The following is a 27935-nucleotide window of genomic DNA, read 5'->3' on the forward strand; positions in this document are numbered from 1 at the left end:
AAGGCACTAAAATGGCTCTAAAACACCAAAGGAAAGGGCTAGAGTGCTGCAAATGGCAGCAAAACGTAATTAAGAGCATGGCAAGTGCTCTGCAAACAAATGTGGATAGGGAAATAACTTAAAACAACAAAAAAAAACAGAAAAATAAAACAATGTTCTTCTTCATCTCTGAAGGACGAGGCCCATATGGAGTAGGAGGGAGGTTGAGGTGGTGGTGGATGTGGCGGTGACTAGACATATGCCGGTTTTCGGTAATTCGATATATCGCGGTATTGCATAGCCACGGTATTGTTATTGTGGCATTTTTAAAATACCGAGTTTCTCTGTCAAGTCTGCCTGACTTGTGAATTGATACATTTCAGTGAGCTGGATGACTCATTCACTCACACAGCTAACACCTTTCAGCATTAAGTCTCCTAACTATAAACAAAAATGATTACATTGTATCTTTTCCTTCCCTCTGCCAGGGAGAAAGGAAGTTTAACCTCTTAAAGACTGGATCTTTTTCTGACACTTGCTGCTTGCAAGTTAAAATCAGTTTTTTTTTTGCTAGAAAAGTACTTAGAACCCCCAAACATTTTATATATTTTTTTAGCAGAGACCCTACAGAATAAAATGGCGATTGTTGTAATATTTTATGTCACACTGTATTTGCGCAGCAGTCTTTCAAACGCAATGATTAGACTTTAATGAATAAAAAAAAAAAAAAAACGTAACAGTAAAGTTATCCCAATTTTTTTTTTTTTTGTTACACAGAGAATCGTGAGAGAATCGTGATCTTTATTCCAAGCTAAAAAATCGTGATTCTCATTTTGGCCAGAATCGTGCAGCTCTAATAAATATATATATACACACACACACGCCTAGCAGCCCACATTACATTATTATATAGCCATCAAGCAGTGTCTGGCCTACCTGGTGATGACTGGTCCTGGCGCTCTGATCCGATGGCCTGGTCTTTAAAGGGGCAAATCCTTGCGATCCAGAAGTGGTTAAACCTGCAGGAGGACCGGTGTTTTTATCTATTAATGACTTTACTATTGCTTTAGGCCTGGTTCACATGTATGCGGGTTGGTGGTTCACATGTATGCGGGTTGGCGGTTCACATGTATGCGGGTTGGCGGCCCACATTTGCACAGGCATAGCAGCCCATTGATTTGAACGGGCTGCTATGCCCTCATTTTCCGCAGAAAAAAGGTGCATGCAGCATTTTTTTTAAATTCAGTGGCCTTGAAATCCATCCTGCTTTTGCACCATGCGACTAACCTGCAGTTCCTGCTCTGGCAAGCTTTCTGCATTTTTTGTATACGTGGGCACGGCATTTAAAAATAAACAGTTTGCGTGTGCAGCAACGGCAGGTAAGTCGCATGGTGCAAAAGAAGGATGGATTTCATGGCCACTGCATTTTTTTAAATTCTGCATGCACCTTTTTTCAGCTGAAAACGCAGGCATAGCAGCTCAAGCCCATTCACATCAATGGGCTGCTATGCCTGTGCAAATGTGGGCCCCCAACCCGCATACATGTGAACCAGGCCTAAAGCAATAGTAAAGTCATTAATAGATAAAAACACCGGTCCTCCTGCAGGTTTAACCAATTAATGACTTTACTATTGCTTTAGGCCTGGTTCACATGTATGCGGGTTGGGGGCCCACATTTGCACAGGCATAGCAGCCCATTGATGTGAATGGGCTTGAGCTGCTATGCCTGCGTTTTCAGCTGAAAAAAGGTGCATGCAGAATTTAAAAAAATGCAGTGGCCATGAAATCCATCCTTCTTTTGCACCATGCGACTTACCTGCCGTTGCTGCACACGCAAACTGTTTATTTTTAAATGCCGTGCCCACGTATACAAAAAATGCAGAAAGCTTGCCAGAGCAGGAACTGCAGGTTAGTCGCATGGTGCAAAAGCAGGATGGATTTCAAGGCCACTGAATTTTAAAAAAATGCTGCATGCACCTTTTTTCTGCGGAAAATGAGGGCATAGCAGCCCATTCAAATCAATGGGCTGCTATGCCTGTGCAAATGTGAACCACCAACCCGCATACATGTGAACCAGGCCTAAAGCAATAGTAAAGTAATTTATAAACAACACCTCCTTCAGGTTTAACCACTTCTTGACCACAAGGATTTGCCCTCTTAATGACCAGGCCATCGGATCGGAGCCGAGCGCCAGAACCAGTTATCACCAGTTAGGCCAGACACTGCTTGATGACCTATTTTAGGCCTGGTTCACAGAGTCTGTACTGACTGACTATATAATAATGTGCATAAGTGAACCAAAGCCCCTAAATTCAGCAATGAAATTGAAGTGAGGTGGAAATTTAATAATTTAAATTTAATAATAGAATACCGTGATAATACCGTATACCGTGGCAAAACCTTAATCAATTAATCGCAGCATGAAAATCTGATACCGTCACAAGCCTAGCGGTGACATAGGCGTGCGCACAGGGTGTGCTGGGTGTGCCTGGGCACACCCTAATCACCTAGGGCACATAGCATTGCCAGTGAGGAGATGGGAAAGATCTCCCTGGGACCTGCTCTGCTCTATTTCTCCTTGCCTACAGGTACATGGCCCCGATACATTACTCTCCCTGCTGGCAAACACATGCATGTGTATTTCAACTTTGGGGTGCACACCTTAATGCAATAGGCTGCGCACACCTATGGGCGGTGTAGGTGGAAGCGGCGGTGGAGGAGGACCAGGGCCGGATTAACAGCATCATGGGCTTGGTGCTGAGGATTTTGAAGGGCCTTAAGGGCCGTGCCTTGCCATGCACCCAGAGGAGGAAGGGTGCAGCCATGCATGCCTAATTCAACATGGGATGCTGTCTCTGAAGCCCATAAACACATCCATGCATCGCCAACTGTCCCTCCTTGTCCGGCCTTCACGCTGTGTGGGGAGGTTCTGAGGGTGCTGCCTGGGGAAGCGAGCATAGAAGCCAGACTTCTGTGTTTACAAGTGACAGAAGAGCGGTAACAGTGAATATGGCCAACCCGGGGCCTATATAAAAGGTAGGGGCCTGGAGCTGCAGCTCCAATAGCCCCTACATTAATCTGGCCCTGAGGAGGAGGACGAGGTAGCCAACACTGCTTCTTTTCAAAAATTTTAAATGAGGGTACACCCCAAAAGAGTGAGAAAGAGCAAAAATGGAACAATGGGTGGGTAAGGTCGGTATCCATTGCTATTCTGCATAAGGTACGGAAAAGTCCCGTGGGATCCATGCCTGGTTCATTTTAATGAACGTGAGCTTGTCCACATTGTCTCTGGACAGGCGGCTGCGCTTGTCTGTTATAACGCCCCCAGCCGTGCTAAATACCCGTTCAGATAATACACTGGCTGCAGGGCACGCCAGCACCTCCAAGGCGTAAAGGGCAAGCTCAAGCCATGTGCCCAATTTGGAGACCCAGAAGTTGAAGGGGGCAGACCCCTCATTCACTACATGTAGGCGTGTGCACACATACTGCTCCACCATGTTGGTAAAATGCTGCCTCCTGCTAAGACGTTCCATCTGAGCTGCTGGTGCTGCTGTTTGTTGTGGCGTGCTGACAAAGCTTTTCCACATTTCGGCCATGCTAACCCTGCCTTCTGAGGTGCTGGCGGTGCCCTGGTTGCGTTGGCGACCTCCTCCTCCTCCTCCTCTGCCTTGTGCTTCCACTGTGGCCCCGCTGTCAGATGGGAATGCCAGCAGCATGGCGTCTACCAGCGTGCGCTTGTACTCGCGCATCTTGCGATCACGCTCCAGTGAGTGAATTAAGGACGGTACGTTGTCCTTGTAACGGGGATCCAGCAGCGTGGCCACCCAGTAATCAGCACAAGTTAGAATGTGGGCAACTCGGCGGTCGTTGTGGAGACACTGCAGCATGTAATCGCTCATGTGTGCCAGGCTGCCCAGAGGCAAAGAAAGGCTGTCCTCTGTGGGAGGTGTATCGTCCGTGTCCTCTGTATCCCCCCAGCCACGCACCAGTGATGGCCATGAGCTGGCCTGGGTGCCACCCTGCTGTGAACATGGTTCCATCTCCTCCTCCAGCTCCTCCTCCTCCTCATCCTCCTCATCCTCCAGAACTGTGCCCCTGCTGGACAATTGCGTCCCTGGCGTTTGCGTGTGCAGGAACCCACCCTCGGAGCCCCTTGCGAATGACTGCCCTGAAAGCCTTGGAAATGTTACCTCTTCATCCTCCTCCTCCTCCTCATCCTGTGCCACATCCTCTTCCATCATCGCCCGAATTGTTTTTTCAAGGAGGCATAGAAGTGGGATAGTTAAGCTGAGAACGGCGTCATTGCCACTGGCCATGTTGGTGGAGTACTCAAAACAGCGCAACAAGGCACACAGGTCTCGCATGGAGGCCCAGTTAAATTAAATAGCGGAATAGAAAATATGATCCAAAAAAAGTGTATGTATATCACACGTACACAACCACACTGGGCCCCAATTACTATTGTTTGTACCCCTAAAAGGCTAGATGAGGAGTAGGGGGGGTATGGAACAGGCAGCACCCTCAAACCTTCAGAAGTATGAGATGAACCCCAACAACTTGGAAAGGTGGATCTCTCTCACACGTACCAACACAGACTATCCCCCAATTTAACTGATCCCCAAAGGTTTTTGATTAAATAGCGGAATAGAAAATATGATCCCAAAAAAGTGTATGTATATCACACGTACACAACCACACTGGGCCCCAATTACTATTGTTTGTACCCCTAAAAGGCTAGATGAGGAGTAGGGGGAGTATGGAACAGGCAGCACCCTCAAACCTTCAGAAGTATGAGATGAACCCCAACAACTTGGAAAGGTGGATCTCTCTCACACGTACCAACACAGACTATCCCCCAATTTAACTGATCCCCAAAGGTTTTTGATTAAATAGCGGAATAGAAAATATGATCCAAAAAAAGTGTATGTATATCACACGTACACAACCACACTAGGCCCCAATTACTATTGTTTGTACCCCTAAAAGGCTAGATGAGGAGTAGGGGGAGTATGGAACAGGCAGCACCCTCAAACCTTCAGAAGTATGAGATGAACCCCAACAACTTGGAAAGGTGGATCTCTCTCACACGTACCAACACAGACTATCCCCCAATTTAACTGATCCCCAAAGGTTTTTGATTAAATAGCGGAATAGAAAATATGATCCCAAAAAAGTGTATGTATATCACACGTACACAACCACACTGGGCCCCAATTACTATTGTTTGTACCCCTAAAAGGCTAGATGAGGAGTAGGGGGAGTATGGAACAGGCAGCACCCTCAAACCTTCAGAAGTATGAGATGAACCCCAACAACTTGGAAAGGTGGATCTCTCTCACACGTACCGACACAGACTATCCCGCAATTCAATTGATCCTCAAAGGTTTTTATTGAATAGCGGAGTAGGAAATATGATCAAAAAAAGTGTATGTATCTCGCACGTACACAACCACACTAGGCCCCAATTACTATTGTTTGTACCCCTAAAAGGCTAGGAGTAGGGGGAGTATGGAACAGGCAGCACCCTCAAACCTTCAGAAGTATGAGATGAACCCCAACAACTTGGAAAGGTGGATCTCTCTCACACGTACCAACACAGACTATCCCCCAATTTAACTGATCCCCAAAGGTTTTTGATTAAATAGCGGAATAGAAAATATGATCCCAAAAAAGTGTATGTATATCACACGTACACAACCACACTGGGCCCCAATTACTATTGTTTGTACCCCTAAAAGGCTAGATGAGGAGTAGGGGGAGTATGGAACAGGCAGCACCCTCAAACCTTCAGAAGTATGAGATGAACCCCAACAACTTGGAAAGGTGGATCTCTCTCACACGTACCAACACAGACTATCCCCCAATTTAACTGATCCCCAGAGGTTTTTGATTAAATAGCGGAATAGAAAATATGATCCCAAAAAAGTGTATGTATATCACACGTACACAACCACACTAGGCCCCAATTACTATTGTTTGTACCCCTAAAAGGCTAGGAGTAGGGGGAGTATGGAACAGGCAGCACCCTCAAACCTTCAGAAGTATGAGATGAACCCCAACAACTTGGAAAGGTGGATCTCTCTCACACGTACCAACACAGACTATCCCCCAATTTAACTGATCCCCAAAGGTTTTTGATTAAATAGCGGAATAGAAAATATGATCCCAAAAAAGTGTATGTATATCACACGTACACAACCACACTAGGCCCCAATTACTATTGTTTGTACCCCTAAAAGGCTAGATGAGGAGTAGGGGGAGTATGGAACAGGCAGCACCCTCAAACCTTCAGTATGAGATTGTGTTCACTGTACCCCACAAAGATTGAGTTCACTGCACCCCACAATGATTGTGTTCACTGCACCCCACAAAGATTGTGTTCACTGCACCTCACAAAGATTGTGTTCACTGTACCCCCCAAAGATTGTGTTCACTGCACCCCACAAAGATTCTGTTCACTGTACCCCACAAAGATTCTGTTCACTGTACCCCACAAAGATTGTGTTCACTGCACCCCAAAAAGGATGTTGTTCACTGCACCCCAAAAAGGATGTTGTTCACTCCACCCCAAAAAGATTGTGTTCACTGCACCCCACAAAGATTGTGTTCACTGCACCCCAAAAAGATTGTGTTCACTGCACCCCAAAAATGATTTTGTTCACTGCACCCCAAAAAGGATTTTGTTCACTGCACCCCAAAAAGGATGTTGTTCACTCCACCCCAAAAAGATTGTGTTCACTGCACCCCAAAAAGATTGTGTTCACTGCACCCCACAAAGGATTTTGTTCACTGCACCCCAAAAAGATTGTGTTCACTGCACCCCAAAAAGGATGTTGTTCACTGCACCCCAAAAAGGATTTTGTTCACTGCACCCCAAAAAGATTGTGTTCACTGCACCCCACAAAGGATTTTGTTCACTGCACCCCACAAAGATTGTGTTCACTGCACACCAAAAAGGATTGTGTTCACTGCACCCCAAAAAGATTTTGTTCACTGCACCCCAAAAAGATTGTGTTCACTGCAGCCCAAAAAGATTGTGTTCACTGCAGCCCAAAAAGATTGTGTTCACTGCAGCCCAAAAAGATTGTGTTCACTGCAGCCCAAAAAGATTGTGTTCACTGCAGCCCAAAAAGATTGTGTTCACTGCAGCCCAAAAAGATTGTGTTCACTGCAGCCCAAAAAGATTGTGTTCACTGCAGCTCACACACAGAAAAATGGATGTACTGACACCTGCCTATCTCCAATCCCACACCACACAGCAATATCGATTGTAGTTTGTAGAACACAGTTTCCCTAAAATTCAGCAGACTCTGTCCCTAACAGGATTGAGAAGAGATCGTAGATCAGGATTGAGTGCAGACCCCACCCCCCACACAGCAATATCGATTGTAGTTTGTAGAAGACACTGACCCTATATAATTCAGCAGACTCTATCCCTAAAATGCCTACAACTCGCCCTGCCTAAACACTCCGACCTGTCCCTCAATTCTATCCGGACACAAATGGTTTTTTCCTGCCTATCTTTCCCTAATCAGCAGCCAGCACGTTGATGTGTGCTCTGTCCCTGAATCTAAGCAGCATAATGACGCCGCTGCGGCTGCCTCGAACTTATAAAGACTTGGTCACATGCTTCAGACGGCCAATCACAGCTACTGAGACATTTGCAGGCATGGCTGGGATGGCTTAAGGCACACCAGTTAAACGATTGTTGATTGGCTGTTGAAAGCCCGCCATGAAAAGAGCGCCAAAGCATGCAAAACCCGGAAATAAAACGACCGAACACGGATTTTTACCCGAACATACAGTAAAGTGTCCGTGTCCGTGTTCGGGTACAAAAAATCCAATTATTCGGTACGAACACGAATAATACAGTCCGTGTTCGCTCAACACTAGTCTTCACAACTGTAAGTGCAACCACTTGTTTTAATAAAAATCTACTGTTGGTAATGCACCATTGCGGTCCCCTCTGTTGTGTCCCCTATTATTGAGGTCGACCAGACTATCCCCCAATTTAACTGATCCCCAAAGGTTTTTGATTAAATAGCGGAATAGAAAATATGATCCCAAAAAAGTGTATGTATATCACACGTACACAACCACACTAGGCCCCAATTACTATTGTTTGTACCCCTAAAAGGCTAGATGAGGAGTAGGGGGAGTATGGAACAGGCAGCACCCTCAAACCTTCAGTATGAGATTGTGTTCACTGTACCCCACAAAGATTGAGTTCACTGCACCCCACAATGATTGTGTTCACTGCACCCCACAAAGATTGTGTTCACTGCACCTCACAAAGATTGTGTTCACTGTACCCCCCAAAGATTGTGTTCACTGCACCCCACAAAGATTCTGTTCACTGTACCCCACAAAGATTCTGTTCACTGTACCCCACAAAGATTGTGTTCACTGCACCCCAAAAAGGATGTTGTTCACTGCACCCCAAAAAGGATGTTGTTCACTCCACCCCAAAAAGATTGTGTTCACTGCACCCCACAAAGATTGTGTTCACTGCACCCCAAAAAGATTGTGTTCACTGCACCCCAAAAATGATTTTGTTCACTGCACCCCAAAAAGGATTTTGTTCACTGCACCCCAAAAAGGATGTTGTTCACTCCACCCCAAAAAGATTGTGTTCACTGCACCCCAAAAAGATTGTGTTCACTGCACCCCACAAAGGATTTTGTTCACTGCACCCCAAAAAGATTGTGTTCACTGCACCCCAAAAAGGATGTTGTTCACTGCACCCCAAAAAGGATTTTGTTCACTGCACCCCAAAAAGATTGTGTTCACTGCACCCCACAAAGGATTTTGTTCACTGCACCCCACAAAGATTGTGTTCACTGCACACCAAAAAGGATTGTGTTCACTGCACCCCAAAAAGATTTTGTTCACTGCACCCCAAAAAGATTGTGTTCACTGCAGCCCAAAAAGATTGTGTTCACTGCAGCCCAAAAAGATTGTGTTCACTGCAGCCCAAAAAGATTGTGTTCACTGCAGCCCAAAAAGATTGTGTTCACTGCAGCCCAAAAAGATTGTGTTCACTGCAGCCCAAAAAGATTGTGTTCACTGCAGCCCAAAAAGATTGTGTTCAGTCTACATCGATTTTGCTGTGTGGGGGGTGGTGCGGTGAACAATCTTTTTGCCCTCACTTGAGCCCACTGAGGAGGAGGAGGGAGAAAAAAATCAATTTTTATCAGTCTGTTGTGTGCAGCGTTCAGCTATATTTTACTACAGATTGCTGTTCTAATCTGCTATTTAAAAATTAAGTTAAAGGAGAATTTTTTTTTTTTTTCCCCCTTCATAGCCTGCTTACTGCTGAGCTGACTGTGACATAAGACACTGCTGTGTTCACATTTGCTATTGAGTGATTTTCAATTTTATGTACTTTTTTCTATTCCACTATTCAATATACACCCTTTTGGGTTAAAAAAAATAAATTGTGGCATAGTCTGTACTAATCTGCTATTTAAAAATTACAAAGTTAAAGGGGAATTTTTTTTTTTTTTTCCCTTCATAGCCTGCTGCTGAGCTGACCGTGACATAAAACATAGACACTGCTGTTCACATGTGCTATTGAAAAATCACCAATTTTATATCATATTTTCTATTCCGCTATTCAATCTACACCCTTTGGGGTAAAAAGAATTAAATTGCGGCATAGTCTGTATCGGTACGTGTGAGATGCATCTTCCACCGCCGAGGATTGCAGGATGCTTCAGTCTGCCTCCTGTTCCGAACTCCTCCTACTCCTCATCCTGCCTTTAGGGTACAAAAAATTGTAATCGGGGCCTAGTCTGTGTTTGTACATGTGAGATACACCACTTTATAAAATATACACCCTTTTGGAGTGTAAAAAATTAAATTACGGCATAGTCTGTATCGGTACGTGTGAGATACACCTTGTAAATTTGTTTGGCGCATCTCCTTCCACCGCTGAGGATTGCAGGGTGCTTCAGTTTGCCTTCTGTTCCGAACTCCTCCTACTCCTCTTCCTCATCCTCCCTTTAGGGTACAAAAATTTGTAATTGGGGCATAGTCTGTGTTTGTACATGTGAGATACACCCGTTGTATTTGTATACTGTTTTTCTATTCCGCTATTTAATAAACACCCTTTTGGGGTAAAAAAAATTAAATTGCGGCATAGTTTGCATATTTGACTGTGAGATACACCCGTGCGATACTGTTGTTGTTTTGTTCCGCTATTCAATAAACACCTTTCTAGGGCAAGATCATAAGTTACAGAAATATGAGGAGCCCGTCAAATAGGGGCCGTGGCCTGGGTCGTGGTGCTGCTGGTAGAGCTCCTGTTGCAAGGAGAGGACGTGGTCGATCTGTGCCAGCTACACGCACAAGTGAAACACCTTCCTCAAGTGTGAGTAGGCGAGAGAACCTGCATCAGTATTTGGTAGGGCATCATGCGCCTCTACACGTGTTGAGGCCAGAACAAGTAGAGGCGATAGTAGATTGGTTTGCTGCTGACAGTGCCTCCAGTTTCTTCACATTGTCTCCTACCCAGTCTACTGCAGAAAGGTCAGAGTTGGCACCTGCAGCCGATGTCCAACCGTCTTTCACCTCACCCCCTTGCAAATCAGGCAAGCAGTCTGAGCCCCAAGTCATGCAGCAGTCTCTTCTTCTTTTTGATGACTCTGTCAGCAGGGTTTCCCAGGGCCATCCATCTAGCCCTGCCCCAGAAGTGGAAGAGATTGAGTGCAGCGATGCCCAACCACTTAATTCCCAAGATGAGTACATGGAAGGACCATCGCAGCACGTCTCCGATGATGACGAAACGCAGGTGCCAACTGCTGCGGGACTCAGAATTGTGGAGACCGATAAGGAGGGCAGGGGTGAAGACTGGGTGGAAGATGATGTGGAGGACGATGAGGTCCTCGACCCCACATGGAATGAAGGTCATGCAGGTGACCTGAGTAGTTTGGAGGAAGAGGCGGTGGTCGCACAGAGCCACCAGCACAGCAGAAGAGGGAGCAGGGTGCAGAAGCGGAGCGGCCGTGCCCTAGACACTACGCCTGCTACTGCCCAACGCAGCAAGGGACCGAGCGCACCACAGCCAGCTCAAAGGAGTTCTCTAGCTTGGACGTTCTTCAGAAAATGTGCTGATGACAGAACACGAGTGGTTTGCACCCTGTGCAATCAGAGCCTGAAGTGAGGCATAAACCTTCTCAACCTGAGCACAACCTGCATGATCAGGCATCTAAATGCAAAGCACGAGCTGCAGTGGAGTAGACACCTTCAAAACCAAGAAAGGTCTCTGGCTCCTCCTGCTTCCTCTTCTGCTGCAGTCTCGGCCGCTCCAGCCACATCTGTAGTGATACCGGCACCTGCCACCCCGCAAACAGAGGATCTATCAGCAACACCACCACCTGGGTCACCAACCATCTCCACAATGTCCCGTGGAAGCGTTCAGCTTTCCATCTCCCAAACACTTCAGAGGAAGAGGAAGTACCCCCCTACCCACCCGCGATCCCTGGCCCTGAATGCCAGCATTTCAAAATTCTTGGCCTTTGAAATGCTGTCATTCCGTCTGGTGGAGACGCCCAGTTTTAAAAAGCTTATTTCGGTGGCTGTCCCACAGTACGTCGTGCCCAGCCGCCACTACTTTTCCAGGCAAGCCATCCCTTCCCTGCACAACCAAGTGGGGGAAAAAATCAGGTGTGCACTGCGCAACGCCATCTGTGCCAAGGTCCACCTAACTACCGATACGTGGACCAGTAAGCACGGTCAGAGGCGTTATATCTCCCTAACGGCACACTGGGTAAATGCAGTGGCGGATGGGCCTGAGGCGGATAGCAATTTGGCGCATGTCCTTCCACCACCGAGGATTGGCATTACACTTAAGCTTTCTGTGGTCTACTCATTAGCTTGAGAGACCTACCCGTTCTGGTAAGCAGCCATCTGATTTTCCCTGGGTGATTTACACGTTGGTGTCTATTATATTCTTACAAGGAATTACGTGGATGCACTCTTTGGGATCTTGTGGCACACCTTCTTGGATTTTCTCCTAATTTTTGCATGGACTTTATTGGGATTTAATTTAATTATTATCCTAATTTTTCACTTTATTATATTTTACACTGGATGATTTATGATTTATGTGATTATTGATATACATTGGTGAAATTCACATTTTTAAGGAATACTGATTAATTTCAGGTTACCTTATCCTGACACACATACAGAGTGATATATATATTTTCTGTATTATATATTTTTTGTATTTTTTTGGTGATTTCATTATTCACTATTTTCTAGCGCAGCACATTTTCGTTTAATTTCCACTATGGGTTTTTTCTGTGATTCCTTTGTGCAGCAGCTCACCCTACAATACTAATTTTTTATAATTATATTAGCGCAGAAATATCCACTTTTACACCACCGAGGATTGCAGGGCGCTTCAGTTTGCCTCCTGTTCCTAACTCCTCCTACTCTGCTTCCTCATCCTCTACCGCCTCCTCATCAGGTCAGCGTAACACCTTCACCACCAACTTCAGCACAGCCAGGGGTAAACGACAGCAGGCAGTTTTAAAACTTGTCTGTTTGGGGGAAAAACCACACACCGCGCAGGAGTTGTGGAGGAGCATGGAACAGCAGACAAATGAGTGGTTGCTGCCAGCGAGCCTCAAGCCCGGCCTGGGGGTGTGCAATAACGGGCAAAATCTCATAGCAGCTCTGGGCCTAGCCGGTTTGACGAACATCCCTTGCCTGGCGCAAGTGCTGAATTTGGTGGTGCAGAGGTTCCTTAAAAACTACCCCGATATGTCAGAGCTGCTGCAGAAAGTGCGGGCCATCTGTGCGCACTTTCGGGGGTTCTCACCCTGCTGCTGCTCGCCTGTCAGCGCTGCAGCGTAACTTCGGCCTTCCCGCTCACCGCCTCATATGTGACGTGCCCACAAGGTGGAACTCCACCTTGCACATGCTGGAAAGATTGTGCGAGCAGCAGCAGGCCATAGTGGAGTTTCAGCTGCAGCACGCACGCGTGAGTCGCTCTGCGGAACAGCACCACTTCACCACCAATAACTGGGCCTCCATGCGAGACCTGTGTGCCTTGTTGCGCTGTTTTGAGTACTCCACCAACATGGCCAGTGCCGATGACGCCGTTTGTCAGCTTAACTATCCCACTTCTATGCCTCCTTCAAAAAACGATTCGGGCGATGATGGAAGAGGATGTGGCACAGGATGAGGAGGATGAAGAGGTAACATTTCCAAGGCTTTCAGGGCAGTCATTCGCAAGTGGCTCCGAGGGTGGGTTCCTGCACACACAAACGCCAGGGACACAATTGTCCAGCAGGGGCACAGTTCTGGAGGATGAGGAGGAGGAGATGGAACCATGTTCACAGCAGGGTGGCACCCAGGCCAGCTCATGGCCATCACTGGTGCATGGCTGGGGGGATACAGAGGACACAGACGATACACCTCCCACAGAGGACAGCCTTTCTTGCCTCTGGGCAGCCTGCCAGACATGAGCGATTACATGCTGCAGTGACTCCACAACGACCGCCGAGTTGCCCACATTCTAACTTGTGCTGATTACTGAGTGGCCACGCTGCTGGATCCCCGTTACAAGGACAACGTACCGTCCTTAATTCACTCACTGGAGCGCGATCGCAAGATGCACGAGTACAAGCGCACGCTGGTAGATGCGATGCTGCTGGCATTCCCACCTGACAGCGGGGCCACAGTGGAAGCACAAGGCCAAGGCAGAGGAGGAGGAAGAAGAGGTCGCCAACGCAACCAGCGCACCGCCAGCACCTCAGAAGGCAGGGTTAGCATGGCCGAAATGTGGAAAAGCTTTGTCAGCACGCCACAACAAACAGCAGCACCAGCAGCTCATATGGAACGTCTTAGCAGGAGGCAGCATTTCACCAACATGGTGGAGCAGTATGTGTAGTGAATACACGGGTCTGCTCCCTTCAACTTCTGGGTCTCCAAATTGGGCACATGGCCTGAGCTTGCCTTTTATGCCTTGGAGGTGCTGGCGTGCCCTGCAGCCAGTGTATTATCTGAACATGTATTTAGCATGGCTGGGGGCGTTATCACAGACAAGCGCAGCCGCCTGTCCAGAGACAATGTGGAAAAGCTCACGTTCATTAAAATGAACCAGGCATGGATCCCACAGGACTTTTCCGTACCTTGTGCAGAATAGAGATGGATACCGACCTTACCCAGCCATTGTTATATTTTTGATCTTTCTCACTCTTTTGGGGTGTACCCTAATTTAAAATGACTGAAAAAAAAGCAGTGTTGGCTACCTCGTCCCCCTCCAACGCCGCTTCCACCTACACCGCCACCTCAACCTCCCTCCCTACTCCATATGGGCCTCGTTCTTCACAGATGAAGAAAATTGTTTATTTTTCAGTTTTTTTTGTTGTTTTAAGTTATTTCCCTATCCACATTTGTTTGCAGAGCACTTGCCATGCTCTTAACTAAGTTTTGCTGCCATTTGCAGCACTCTAGCCCTTTCCATTGGTGTTTTAGAGCCATTTTAGTGCCTGAAAGTTCGGATCCCCATTGACTTCAATGGGGTTCGGTGTCCGGGTAAAGTTCGGAAAAAGTCCGGGACACGGTTTTTTTCCAAGTTCGGCCGAACCCGCCGAACACGGACATCCAGGTGTCCGCTCAACCCTAATGGTGAGTACCGTCACAATAGGCCTTTAAAATTAGGAATTTTGATTTTTCATGTTCGTGTCTGTAACAGAACTCCAGCCCACACTGTACTTGTGGACTTCCGTCAGTATACGGCTTCCTCCCAGTCATGAACATAGATATCAGATTTTCTCAGCCGCCCCCATACAAAGCTAGCCGACAACTTAGCTTGTACTGGAATTTCTCTTTATTGAACAGTCACACAGAATTTAGATACAGCATGGACCTCCCCCTCCTGATCAGATTACCATACATAGGTCAGTGGTTGCCTGATTACATTATCATATACAGAGGAAATTGTATACAGAAATATAATTAATCTGAACTAATCATCTAGCCATCTGGACAGAACATTGTGAGGTCATTAACATTTAACAATAGAACAGACAGACTTAACACAATCCACATCACAACGCAATAGACAATAGAGAGAGCCTGTCAGTGACTGTCTGTCCGTCTCCTACATTGAAGTACATTTATTATTATTATTATTATTATTCAGGATTTATATAGCGCCAACAGTTTGCGCAGCGCTTTACAATGTGAGGGAAGACAATACAGTTACAGTACAATTCAAAACAGGAGGAACTAGAGGGCCCTGCTCGTTAGAGCCTACAATCTAGAAGGGAGGGTCAAGTGAAACAAAAGGCAATAACCGTGGGGGATGGGCTGATGGAGAAAATGGAGGTATATTTGTTAAGTGTGGGTAGGATAGGCTTCTCTGAAAAGGAGGGTTTTTAGAGATCGCCTAAAAGCTAATAGAGTAGGAGATATCGGACAGATAAGGGTAAGGAGTTCCATAGGATTGGAGAGGCTCTGGAAAAGTCCTGGAGGCGAGCATGGGAGGAGGTGACGAGGGAGCTAGAGAGCAGGAGGTTTTGAGAGGAACGAAGAGAGCGATTAGGTTGGTATTTTGGGACGAGGCTGGTGATGTAGCTGGGGGCTAAGCTGTGGATTGCTTTGTAAGATGTTGTAAGTATTTTGAATTTAATTTGTTGGGTGAGCGGAAGCCAGTGGAGGGCTTGACAGAGAGGAGCAGAGGACACCGAGCGATTGGTAAGATGGATGAGTCTGGCGGCAGCATTCATGATGGATTGAAGGGTGGATAGCCTATGTATAGGTATGCCAATGAGAAGGGAATTGCAATAGTCGAGGCGCAAAATGACCAGGGAGTGAACTAAGAGCTTTGTTGTGTCTTTGGTTAGAAAGGGGCATATTTTGGAGATGTTGCGGAGGCTGAGGCGGCAAGATTTTGACAGCGATTGGATGTGGGGTTTGAAGGAGAGTTCAGAGTCCAGGACAATACACATCTAAAGCATTGCTTTGAGTATTTAGGAGTCACAGACTTCTTGGCAACAGGCTTATACAGTAGGTCTTACAGTGTAAATTAGGATCAAATCTTCATATTTCTTGAGAGATACAAATTTATCTGCATATGATAATGTAATCAGGCAACCTCTGACCTGATGGGGTAATTTGATCAGCAGGAGGATGTCCATGCTGTATATAAAGTGGGTGAGAATGTTCAATAAAAGAGAAGGTTCCAAAGCTTATACAAGCTAAGTGTCGGCTAGCTTTGTATGGGGGCGGCTGGAATATTTGATATCTATGTTCAAGGCTGAAGGAGGCGGCATACTGACGGAAGACCACGAACACAGTGTGGGTCGCAGTTCCGTTATATTGGTGGCAAGCAATGGGATGCTTCCTGGAGTCTGGGACATCCAAACCTCCACCGGGATCCAAGGTCCAGATAGCAGAAGAGGAGAGGTACAGATGTCAGCCGCCATGGAAGAGGAATTCGGAAGGAGGTTGCGAGAGATGCAGATACAGCACAGGGGACCAGTGTCAGAGAAGGTCCTGCTAGGATGGTATGATTCAATCTGCTTGGAACTCTGGAAGGAAGCGCTAGCCCGTGAGCAGCGACACCAGGGAAAAATTCTCCCCTCCTTCCAGGAAAAGTACTGGTCGCAGTACGAAGTTCGAATGGTGTTTCTGTGGAGACAACCGCACAAGGAATGGAAAGCTGAGTTAAGCAGGCTGGTCCAGGTGGAGATGCGGTTGGACGAGAGCTTCAGAGCCCTTCACTGGTATGTAACCCAAGTGTGCCCATGGACAGCGAACGACAGCCCAATGGAAGGCTTTTGCTACGGCGGCCCAGGGCTGTTATTAGAGAGGCTGTCCAAGGACCCCAACTTGGGGAATGATTTGGAGTGACATTTAGAGGAAATTGAGGATTACAGAAAAGATATCCTGAACATCTCGGAAGTGTTCTGGGCACTGGAAGATTTGGAGTTTTTGGCCTTTCAGGAATGGGAGCTGGAGATCGCCTACAGATTGCTGCTAGACTCTGCTCAGCGCCGGGCCTGGGCTCCCCTTGCCTGGGAATATCCAGAAGTACCAGCTGACAATCAGAAACCCTGACTGAAGAATCGACAATGTGGCACAGTAATAGTGTGCTTTGCTCACCTGCACCCACGGTCTTGGATGCGGAAGTCTTATGGCGGATGCAGCAAGTGCTGACTCACCTTGACGAACCTGTTTCTGCACAGGATGAGCTTGGATGGAGGAATACGTCTGTCCAGCCACTGGATAAAGGTATGGGAGAAGAGGAAGCCATCTTCATTCCCCAACCACAGATTTAATTGACTTTCATCAGAGGACTTTCATCAGAGGATATGTTATTCATATAAATACATTTACTTTCAGTGCTTTCAAATGCTAATAATATAAATCCCTTGTGCTAAGATTGTATAAATATTCTCCAGTGCATAAATAATAACAATTAGAAAAAATTTTCATTAATATCTCTCAAATATAAAATATTTCTTATAGGTGATGTAAAATTTGTGCTATAAACAATCCTTAAAATGTATTATACATTGTTAAATAAAGTGCCAGTGATAAAGTATGTGCTTTTAAGCTTACAATAAATGTATAATTCAAAAGTGATAAAGTGCCAAAAGTGTCCTTATATTACACTGAAATAAATATAAATAAGGTTGTGTATGTTCAAACGCCTTTTCTTTCCCAAAATTCATGCAGGTGCTCCTCCATGCAGTGGCCACTAGGTGTCCTAAGCGCTCACCTCAATTGCCTTTATAACCAGCTTTGTATTGTATCATATGTGGTATTTCCTCCTTTTCTATGGTTAATGGATCCGGTCACTAATCCCCACACTCAATCCTTTTTCAAACGATATTCCAAGGGGTATGTGTGGAGCCTTTGTATCTCCAAAATAAATGGGGCCACAATAGTGAAGTACCGTTTGGTTATTTTATTAAAGCAGACTTAAAATGCATAACACTCGTATTGCCGCTACGTCACTTCCGGTTTGGCGTCCTACGCGTTACGCTGCGTGCCCACACAGCTTCTTCCAGGGAAGAACCCATTACATCAGAGGATATGGATGATAAATCACCCGCCAAAGTGTTGGCACTGGGCCCAAGTGCCACCAGCCCATGCCCTGGACTTTCAGCAATTCCAGAGGCTGGGGAGGTAAGAAAGTTTCCTCCGCTCTGACTGACTGTTGTGGAGGAAGGACAACAACCTCCTCTCCCTTCTCACCCTGGGCCTCCGGAACTCCCACAGGTGTGGGGCAGAGGTCTTGGACCCTCTATCCAGTTGTCAGCACTTCAACTAGAGAAGTTTCTTCTAACTCCACAGATGCTGCTGGCAGGAAATCCCATGTCCCTGTCAGTGATGTAGGAGAAAGATCCGCTACCTCTTCTCTCAGGAAGGCTGAAGCTGCGGTTGGTGTTGGGCAGTGCTCAGTGCTGTTAGGCCCTGACGCCAGCTGTTCTGCAGGAAAGTAAACTGTAAAGTCAGTTGCCTTGCACACCTCTTCCTGGGTCACCAATTGTTGCAGGCAGAGGTCAGCAGCACTAGGCCTGGATGCCCGCTCTTCTGCTGTAGGCTCACTGGGACGTTCCTCCTCAGCAGAAAAATCTTTTAAATCCCCAGTCTCCGGAATTGCTGAAAGTCCAAGGCATGGACTGGTGGCACTTGGGCCCAGTGCCAACACTTTGGCAGGTGATTTATCATCCATATCATCTTCAGATGGAAAGTCAACTAAATCTGTCATCCGTGGTTGGGGAATGAAGATGGCTTCCTCTTCTACCATACCTTTTAAACTGCAGCTGGGAAGATGAGCTGGCTGCTTCCTCTTCTCCCATACCTTTATCCAGCTGCTGGACAGATGCATTCCTCCATCCAAGCTCGTCCCATGCAGAAACAGGTTCATCAAGGTGAGTCAGCACTTGCTGCATCCGCCATAAGACCTCCGCATCCAAGACCGTGGGTACAGGTGAGCAAAGCACACTATTACTGTGCCACATTGTCGATTCTTCAGTCAGGATTTCTGGACTGTCTGCTGGTACTTCTGGATATTCCCAGGCAAGGGGAGCCTAGGCCCGGCGCTGAGCAGAGTCTAGCAGCCATCTGTAGGTGATCTCCAAGTCCCATTCCTGGACGGCCAGAAACTCCAAATCCTTACAGTGCCCAGAACACTTCCGTAATGTTCAGGATCTCTTTTCTGTAATCCACAATTTCCTCTAACCGCCACTCCAAATCGCTCCCAAAGTCGGGGTCCTTGGACAGCCTCTCTAATAACAGCCCCAGGCCGCCATAGCAAAAGCCTTCCATTGGGCTGTCATCCGCTGTCCATGGGCACACTTGGGTTACATACCAGCGAAGGGCTTTGTAGCTCTCCTCCAACCGCATCTCCACCTGGACCAGCCTGCTTAACTCAGCTTTCCATTCCTTGTGCGGTTGTCTCCCCAAAAATACCATTCAAATTTTCCTGGAAGGAGGGGAGGATTTTTCCCTGGTGTTGCTGCTCACTGGCTAGCACTTCCTTCTGAGTTCCCAGCAGATTACATCACCCCCTCCTAGCAGGACCTTCTCCGACACTGGTACCCTGTGCTGTATCCGCATCTCTCACCAACCTCCTTCCAAATTCCTCTCCCATGGCGGCTGATATCTGTACCTTTTCCTCTTCTGCTATCCGGGCCTTGGATCCCGGTGGAGGTTTGGATGTCCCAGACGGCAGGAAGCATCCCACCACTTGTCACCAATGTAACGGAACTCCGAAACCACACTGTACTTGTGGTCTTCTGTCAGTATACGGCTTCCTCACAGTCGTGAACATATATACCACAGTTTCCCAGCTACCCTACATACAAAGCTAGCCGACAGTACTGGAATCTCTCTTTATTGAACAGTCTCACAGAATTTAGATACAGCATGGACCTCCCTCTCCTGATCAGATTACCACACACAGGTCAGGGGTTGCCTGATTACATTATCATATGCAGATGAAATTGTATACAGAAATAGAATTAACCTGAACTAATTATCTAGCCATCTGGACAGAACAATGTGAGGTCATTAACATAAAAAGTGTAACAGACAGACTTAACACAATCCACATCACACCTCAATAGATAGACAATAGGGAGAGCCTGTCTGTAACCGATCAACCGACACCCCGACTGGGTACCTCCGTTGACGGATGCTCCTAGTGCTTCTAGAGGGCTCCAAGCACTCCACCAGACACCATAACCACTGTAGACACCATGAACCTCCGCAGCTTGGTTGGGGTCTTGCCGTCTCCTACCCACCCTGGACCTACGACAAGGCTCCAGGTTCCAGTGGGTGAACCTCTTTCCCCAGAGAGGGCAGCAGGCACAGGAACAGAAACAAGCTCTTACAAGAGCTTAGTGAATATTCAAGGGCGTATGAAGAGCATAGCAATCCCTTGTAGCAGATTCCCCCAATAAGAGACAGGACTCTGGATCGAGGGTGAAGTATAACTCAAACTTTAATGGTACAGCTGCTCTTTTATACAGTTTTCCCCCACAAGGTTACCGCCCAGGTGGACATTGTGGGGAACAGGCCCTGAAATTCACAATCTAATGAAAACAGATTTACACTCAGTCACTCCCATACAGTGTACACAATCCCTCCCCTCTGCCTGATTACATTATCATATGCAGATGAAAGTGTATACAAGAACATAATTAACCTAAACTAATTATCTAGCCATCTGGACAGAACAATGTGAGGTCATTAACATTTAACAATGGAACAGACACAATCCACATTCCATCTCAATACACAAACAATAGGACAAGGCTGCCAATGACAGTCTGTGTGTCTCTCTCACATTGAAGCTGGAATACACAAATAGGGAAAACCTGTCTGACATTAAGGGATATGTAATACACACATTATTTAGGAGTCACAGACTTCATGGCAATGGTCTACAACAATCTAAGTCTCCCAGTGTAAAGTGGGATTAAATCTTCATATTTCTATATGAAGATATTGCTGACAAATATTACCCACTTTACGACCAGCGACGTAGGCCTACGTCGGCTGACTTTGTGTGGTTATACCGGGATGATGCCTCTAGTTAGAGGCATCATCCCGGTACCGTTTTTTAGAGACGGCGGTCGCCTTTCCGGCGGTAACGACCGATGCGATGCTGTGTATATATAATACAATGTATACACTGAGTGCTGTATATATAATACAATGTATACACTGAGTACTGTATATATATAATACAATGTATACACTGAGTGCTGTATATATAATACAATGTATACACTGAGTGCTGTATATATAATACAATGTATACACTGAGTGCTGTATATATATAATACAATGTATACACTGAGTGCTGTATATATAATACAATGTATACACTGAGTGCTGTATATATAATACAATGTATACACTGAGTACTGTATATAATACAATGTATACACTGAGTGCTGTGTATATATAATACAATGTATACACTGAGTGCTGTATATATATAATACAATGTATACACTGAGTGCTGTATATATATAATACAATGTATACACTGAGTGCTGTATATATAATACAATGTATACACTGAGTACTGTATATATAATACAATGTATACACTGAGTACTGTATATATAATACAATGTATACACTGAGTGCTGTATATATAATACAATGTATACACTGAGTGCTGTATATATAATACAATGTATACACTGAGTGCTGTGTATATATAATACAATGTATACACTGAGTGCTGTATATATATAATACAATGTATACACTGAGTGCTGTATATATATAATACAATGTATACACTGAGTGCTGTATATATAATACAATGTATACACTGAGTACTGTATATATAATACAATGTATACACTGAGTACTGTATATATAATACAATGTATACACTGAGTGCTGTATATATAATACAATGTATACACTGAGTGCTGTATATATAATACAATGTATACACTGAGTGCTGTATATATAATACAATGTATACACTGAGTGCTGTGTATATATATAATACAATGTATACACTGAGTGCTGTATATATATAATACAATGTATACACTGAGTGCTGTATATATAATACAATGTATACACTGAGTGCTGTATATATAATACAATGTATACACTGAGTGCTGTATATATAATACAATGTATACACTGAGTGCTGTATATATAATACAATGTATACACTGAGTACTGTATATATAATACAATGTATACACTGAGTACTGTATATATAATACAATGTATACACTGAGTACTGTATATATATAATACAATGTATACACTGAGTGCTGTATATATATATAATACAATGTATACACTGAGTACTGTATATATATATAATACAATGTATACACTGAGTACTGTATATATAATACAATGTATACACTGAGTGCTGTATATATATATAATACAATGTATACACTGAGTACTGTATATATATAATACAATGTATACACTGAGTACTGTATATATAATACAATGTATACACTGAGTGCTGTATATATAATACAATGTATACACTGAGTGCTGTATATATAATACAATGTATACACTGAGTGCTGTATATATAATACAATGTATACACTGAGTACTGTATATATATAATACAATGTATACACTGAGTGCTGTATATATATAATACAATGTATACACTGAGTGCTGTATATATATAATACAATGTATACACTGAGTACTGTATATATATAATACAATGTATACACTGAGTGCTGTATATATAATACAATGTATACACTGAGTGCTGTGTATATAATACAATGTATACACTGAGTACTGTATATATATATAATACAATGTATACAATGTGTGGCCCCCGGGTCTCTCAGGGGCCCCTCCTCTCCCCTCCCCCCGCTCTCCGCGGTTCCTCGGCTCTCAGCACCGGAACTGCTGCCAAGTCAGTGTCGGCCGGCAGTCACGTGACCCCGCCCCATTTCCGGTCTCCTGCAGTCACGTGACGAGCGGCCTCCACCAGCAGAGGATCCGAGAGACACCAGGAGGATGGAGGGGCCCTCCGGGGTGAGTGAGGGGGGAGGGGAGCTGTCTGCAGACTATCACACCCCTCCATACACAGCACAACTCTCTGCAGACCATCACACCCCTCTATACACAGTGCAATACTCTGCATACACACAGCACAACACTGCAGACTATCACACCCCCTCTATATACAGTGCAATACTCTGCATACACACAGCACAACACTGCAGACTATCACACCCCCTCTATATACAGTGCAATACTCTGCATACACACAGCACAACACTGCAGACTATCACACCCCCTCTATATACAGTGCAATACTCTGCATACACACAGTACAACACTCTGCAGACCATCACACCCCTCCATACACAGTGCAATACTCTGCACAGCTTCACACAGACAGCACAACACTCTGCAGACCATCACACCCCCTCTATACACAGTGCAATACTCTGCATACACACAGCACAACACTGCAGACTATCACACCCCCTCTATATACAGTGCAATACTCTGCATACACACAGTACAACACTCTGCAGACCATCACACCCCTCCATACTCAGTGCAATGCTCTGCACAGCATCATACACACAGCACAACACTGCAGACTATCACACCCCCTCCATACTCAGTGCAATACTCTGCATATACACAGCACAACACTCTGCAGAGCATTGCACCTTCTTTATATACGGTTCGGCAGATTTGTATCCTTTGCTCAACACTGCAGAGTATTACACCTTCTATACACACATCAACCTGCAGACCATCACACCCCCCTCTATACAGACAAGTGCAATGCTCTGCAGAGCTTCATACCTATGTACACAGCACAACTCTGCAGAACTCTGCAGAACATTACACCTTCTATGAACAACAGTCTGCAGAGCATCGCACTTTCTGTATATAGTACTCTGCAGAACTTTATCTACTGTACAACACTGTATACAGACAGTGCAATACCCTGCAGAGCTTCACACCTAAATCTACTGTACCACAGTCTGCAGAGCATCGCTGCAACATAAATGTAAGAATATGAAAGTTTTGCTGAGTGAGATGGGATCTGTACCACCCCTCCCCCTCTGTATACACCCCTCCCCCTCTGTATACACCCCTCCCCCTCTGTATACACCCCTGCATACACCCCTCCCCCTCTGTATACACCCCTCCCCCTCTGTATACACCCCTCCCCCTCTGTATACACCCCTGCATACACCCCTCCCCCTCTGTATACACCCCTCCCCCTCTGTATACACCCCTCCCCCTCTGTATACATCCCTCCCCCCTCTGTATACATCCCTGCATACACCCCTCCCCCTCTGTATACAATATATCTATCCCCCAATATATATATATATATATAGAATCTCACAAAAGTAAGTACACCCCTCCCATGTGACAACACTGAAGAAATAACACTTTGCTACAATGTAAAGTAGTGAGTGTACAGCTTGTATAACAGTGTAAATTTACTGTCCCCTCAAAATAACAACACACAGCCATTAATGTCTAAACCGCTGGCAACAAAAGTCAGTACACCCCTAAGTGACAATGTCCAAATTGGGCCCAATTAGCCATTTTCCCTCCCCGGTGTCATGTGACTCGTTAGTGTTACAAGGTCTCAGGTGTGAATGGGGAACAGGTGTGTTATATTTGGTGTTATCGCTCTCACTCTCTCATACTGGTCACTGGAAGTTCAACATGGCACCTCATGGCAAAGAACTCTCTGAGGATCTGAAAAAAAGAATTGTTGATCTACATAAAGATGGCCTAGGCTATAAGAAGATTGCCAAGACCCTGAAACTGAGCTGCAGCACGGTGGCCAAGACCATACAGCGGTATAACAGGACAGGTTCCACTCAGAACAGGCCTCACCATGGGCGACCAAAGAAGTTGAGTGCACCTGCTCAGCGTCATATCCAGAGGTTGTCTTTGGGAAATAGACGTATGAGTGCTGCCAGCATTGCTGCAGAGGTTGAAGGGGTGGGGGAGGGGTCAGCCTGTCAGTGCTCAGACCATACGCCGCACACTGCATCAAATTGGTCTGCATGGCTGTCATCCCAGGAGGAAGCCTCTTCTAAAGATGATGGACAAGAAAGCCTGCAAACAGTTTTCTGAAGACAAACAGACTAAGGACATGGATTACTGGAACCATCTCCTGTGCTCTGATGAGACCAAGATAAACTTATTTGGTGTCAGATGGTGTCAGGCGTGTGTGGGGGCAACCAGGTGAGGAGTACAAAGACAAGTGTGTCTTCCTACAGTCAAGCATGGTGGTGGGAGTGTCATGGTCTGGGGCTGCATGAGCGCTGCCGGCACTGGGGAGCTACAGATCATTGAGGGAACCATGAATGCCAACATGTACTGTGACATACTGAAGCAGAGCATGATCCCCTCCCTTCAGAGACTGGGGGGCAGGGCAGTATTCCAACATAACGACCCCAAACACCTCCAAGACGACCACTGCCTTGCTAAAGAAGCTGAGGGTAAAGGTGATGGACTGGCCAAGCATGTCTCCAGACCTAAACCCTATTGAGCATCTGTGGGGATCCTCAAACAGAAGGTGGGGGAGGGGAAGGTCTCTAACATCCACCAGCTCTGTGATGTCATCATGGAGGAGGGGAAGAGGAGTCCAGTGACAACCTGTGAAGCTCTGGTGACCTCCATGCCCAAGAGGGTTAAGGCAGTGCTGGAAAATAATGGCGGCCCCACAAAATATTGTCACTTTGGGCCCAATTTGGAGATTGTCACTTAGGGGTGTACTGACTTTTGTTGCCAGCGGTTTAGACATTAATGGCTGTGTGTTGAGTTATTTTGAGGGGACAGTAAATATACACTGTTATACAAGCTGTACACTCACTACTTTACATTGTAGCAAAGTCTCATTTCTTCAGTGTTGTCACATGTGAGGGGTGTACTTACTTTTGTCAGATACTGTACGTTGCTTTGCTCAGCATTGGGACAGGACCAGGTCCTGGGATGGAGGGGACACATGGATGCCATCTGAGTAAACGTAGATTGTCACCTTCCTGAGGCCTAAAAGAAAACCGAGTCTTCTTGGCTACAAGGATGCAGGGTGGAGGCAGGAGAAGGACCCAGAGGGGGGGGGGGGGGGAAGAGGCAGGAGAAGGACCCAGAGGGGGGGGGGGGAAGAGGCAGGAGAAGGACCCAGAGGGGGGGGGGAAGAGGCAGGAGAAGGACCCAGAGGGGGGGGGAAGAGGCAGGAGAAGGACCCAGAGGGGGGGGGGGGAGGAGGCAGGAGAAGGACCCAGAGGGGGGGGGAAGAGGCAGGAGAAGGACCCAGAGGGGGGGGGAGGAGGCAGGAGAAGGACCCAGAGGGGGGGGGGGAGGAGGCAGGAGAAGGCCCCAGAGGGTCTGTAAAGTTTGATTGGTACCCTTAGATGTAAGGAATGGATTTTATCTCTTATAAAAGGTAAAATATTAGCGGCAGAGAGATGAGAATGATTCCTTCTGATTGGACGTGTTGGGCTACAAGTAGATGAAAATCGGTGTTTGTAGAATCCTAGAGAAACGCACAAAGCCGTGATCTGTAGAGCTGCATGATTAATCGCTACAAAAAATCGCATTCTCAATTCACCCCCTCCCCCCTCATGATCTTAACCACTTGCCGACCGCTGCAAGTAGATATACTGCAGCAATCAGCCCCGGCCAGGCAGAGTGACGTATATATACACGTCACTAGCCTGTGACCGGCTTGTGAGCCAATAGCGGGAGAGCGCCCGCCCACCCCGGCTCGTTCACTAAGGAGTCCGTGCGTGTGACCGGCGGACCCGATGTCCACCAGTCACTCTGCGATCGGCGGTGGAGAGCGAGAAAGGCAGGCGGCTGATGTAAACACAGCCGCCTGTCATTCTCCCCTGTGTAGGAATGGTGATCAGACGGTTCTACTATGTAGGACCGTTGATCACTGTTTCTACAGCTCAACAGACAGCCAATCACAGTTAGAATCACGCCCCTAGGACACACTTAACCCCTCCCTCTCCAATACAGTTAACCCCTTCCCTGCCAGTGTCATTTTTACAGTAACAGTATATATATAGCACTGATTACTGCAGTAATGTCACTGGTAACCCCAAAAGTGTCAAAAATGTCAGTCAAGGGTCCGATCTGTCCGCCGCAATGTCGCAGTCCCGCAAAAAAAATCGCAGATCGCCGCCATTACTCATTAAAAAAAAAAAAAAAAAACACCAAAAATGACAAATCTTTCACTTAGTAAACGCAATAACTTTTGCGCAAACCAATCTAAATACGCTTTTTGCGTTTTTTTTTTTTTTACCAAACATAGGTAGCATAAAACAAATTTGTCGAAAATGTTAAAAAATTTAGATTTTTACATTTTTTTTTGGGGGGGGGAATTTCATATAAAAAAAACGTGAAAAATATTGTTATTTTTGCAAAATTGACGCTCTTTCTTTGTTTATAGCGCATGATCAAAAAATCGCACAGGTGATCAAATACCACCAAAAGAAAGCTCTGTTTGTGGGAAAAAAAGGACGTGAAATTTGTTTAGGTACAGCGTCGCACGACCGCGCAATTGTCTGTTAAAGTCACGCAGTAAAAAATCGCAAAAAAAACCCTGGTCAGGAACGGGGTAAAATCTTCCGGGGCTTAAGTGGTTAAAGCGTCATTTCCTGGATCCATACAGAGCCCTTCTCTTCTCACTCACAGCTGTCAAAAAAAGAAAACAAAAAGAGCCTCTGGGAAATGTTTATCAATGTTAAGGCTGGGAGATAACTATAAACACAATGTGTTACAATGGGAGATAACTATAAACACAATGTGTTACAATGGGAGATAACTATAAACACAATGTATTACAATGAGGATAACTATAAACACAATGTGTTACAATGGGAGATAACTATAAACACAATGTGTTACAATGAGGATAACTATAAACACAATGTGTTACAATGGGAGATAACTATAAACAC

General features: G+C 45.8%; 1 protein-coding gene across 1 annotated transcript in view; it reads left to right on the top strand.

The window, feature by feature from the left end:
* Nucleotides 1-22941: 22941 nt before the first annotated feature.
* Nucleotides 22942-27935, top strand: part of LOC309556047 (uncharacterized protein) — a 53546-nt gene continuing 48552 nt past the window's right edge. Inside the window, exon 1 of the mRNA XM_082258339.1 lies at nt 22942-23010. Coding sequence (XP_082114465.1) covers nt 22993-23010 — 18 coding nt within the window. The 5' untranslated portion in view covers nt 22942-22992. The remainder of the gene's footprint in view (nt 23011-27935) is intronic.

This window comes from Pelophylax lessonae, assembly GCF_965119305.1.
Source record: "Pelophylax lessonae genome assembly, chromosome: 5".
Lineage (NCBI taxonomy): Eukaryota > Metazoa > Chordata > Amphibia > Anura > Ranidae > Pelophylax > Pelophylax lessonae.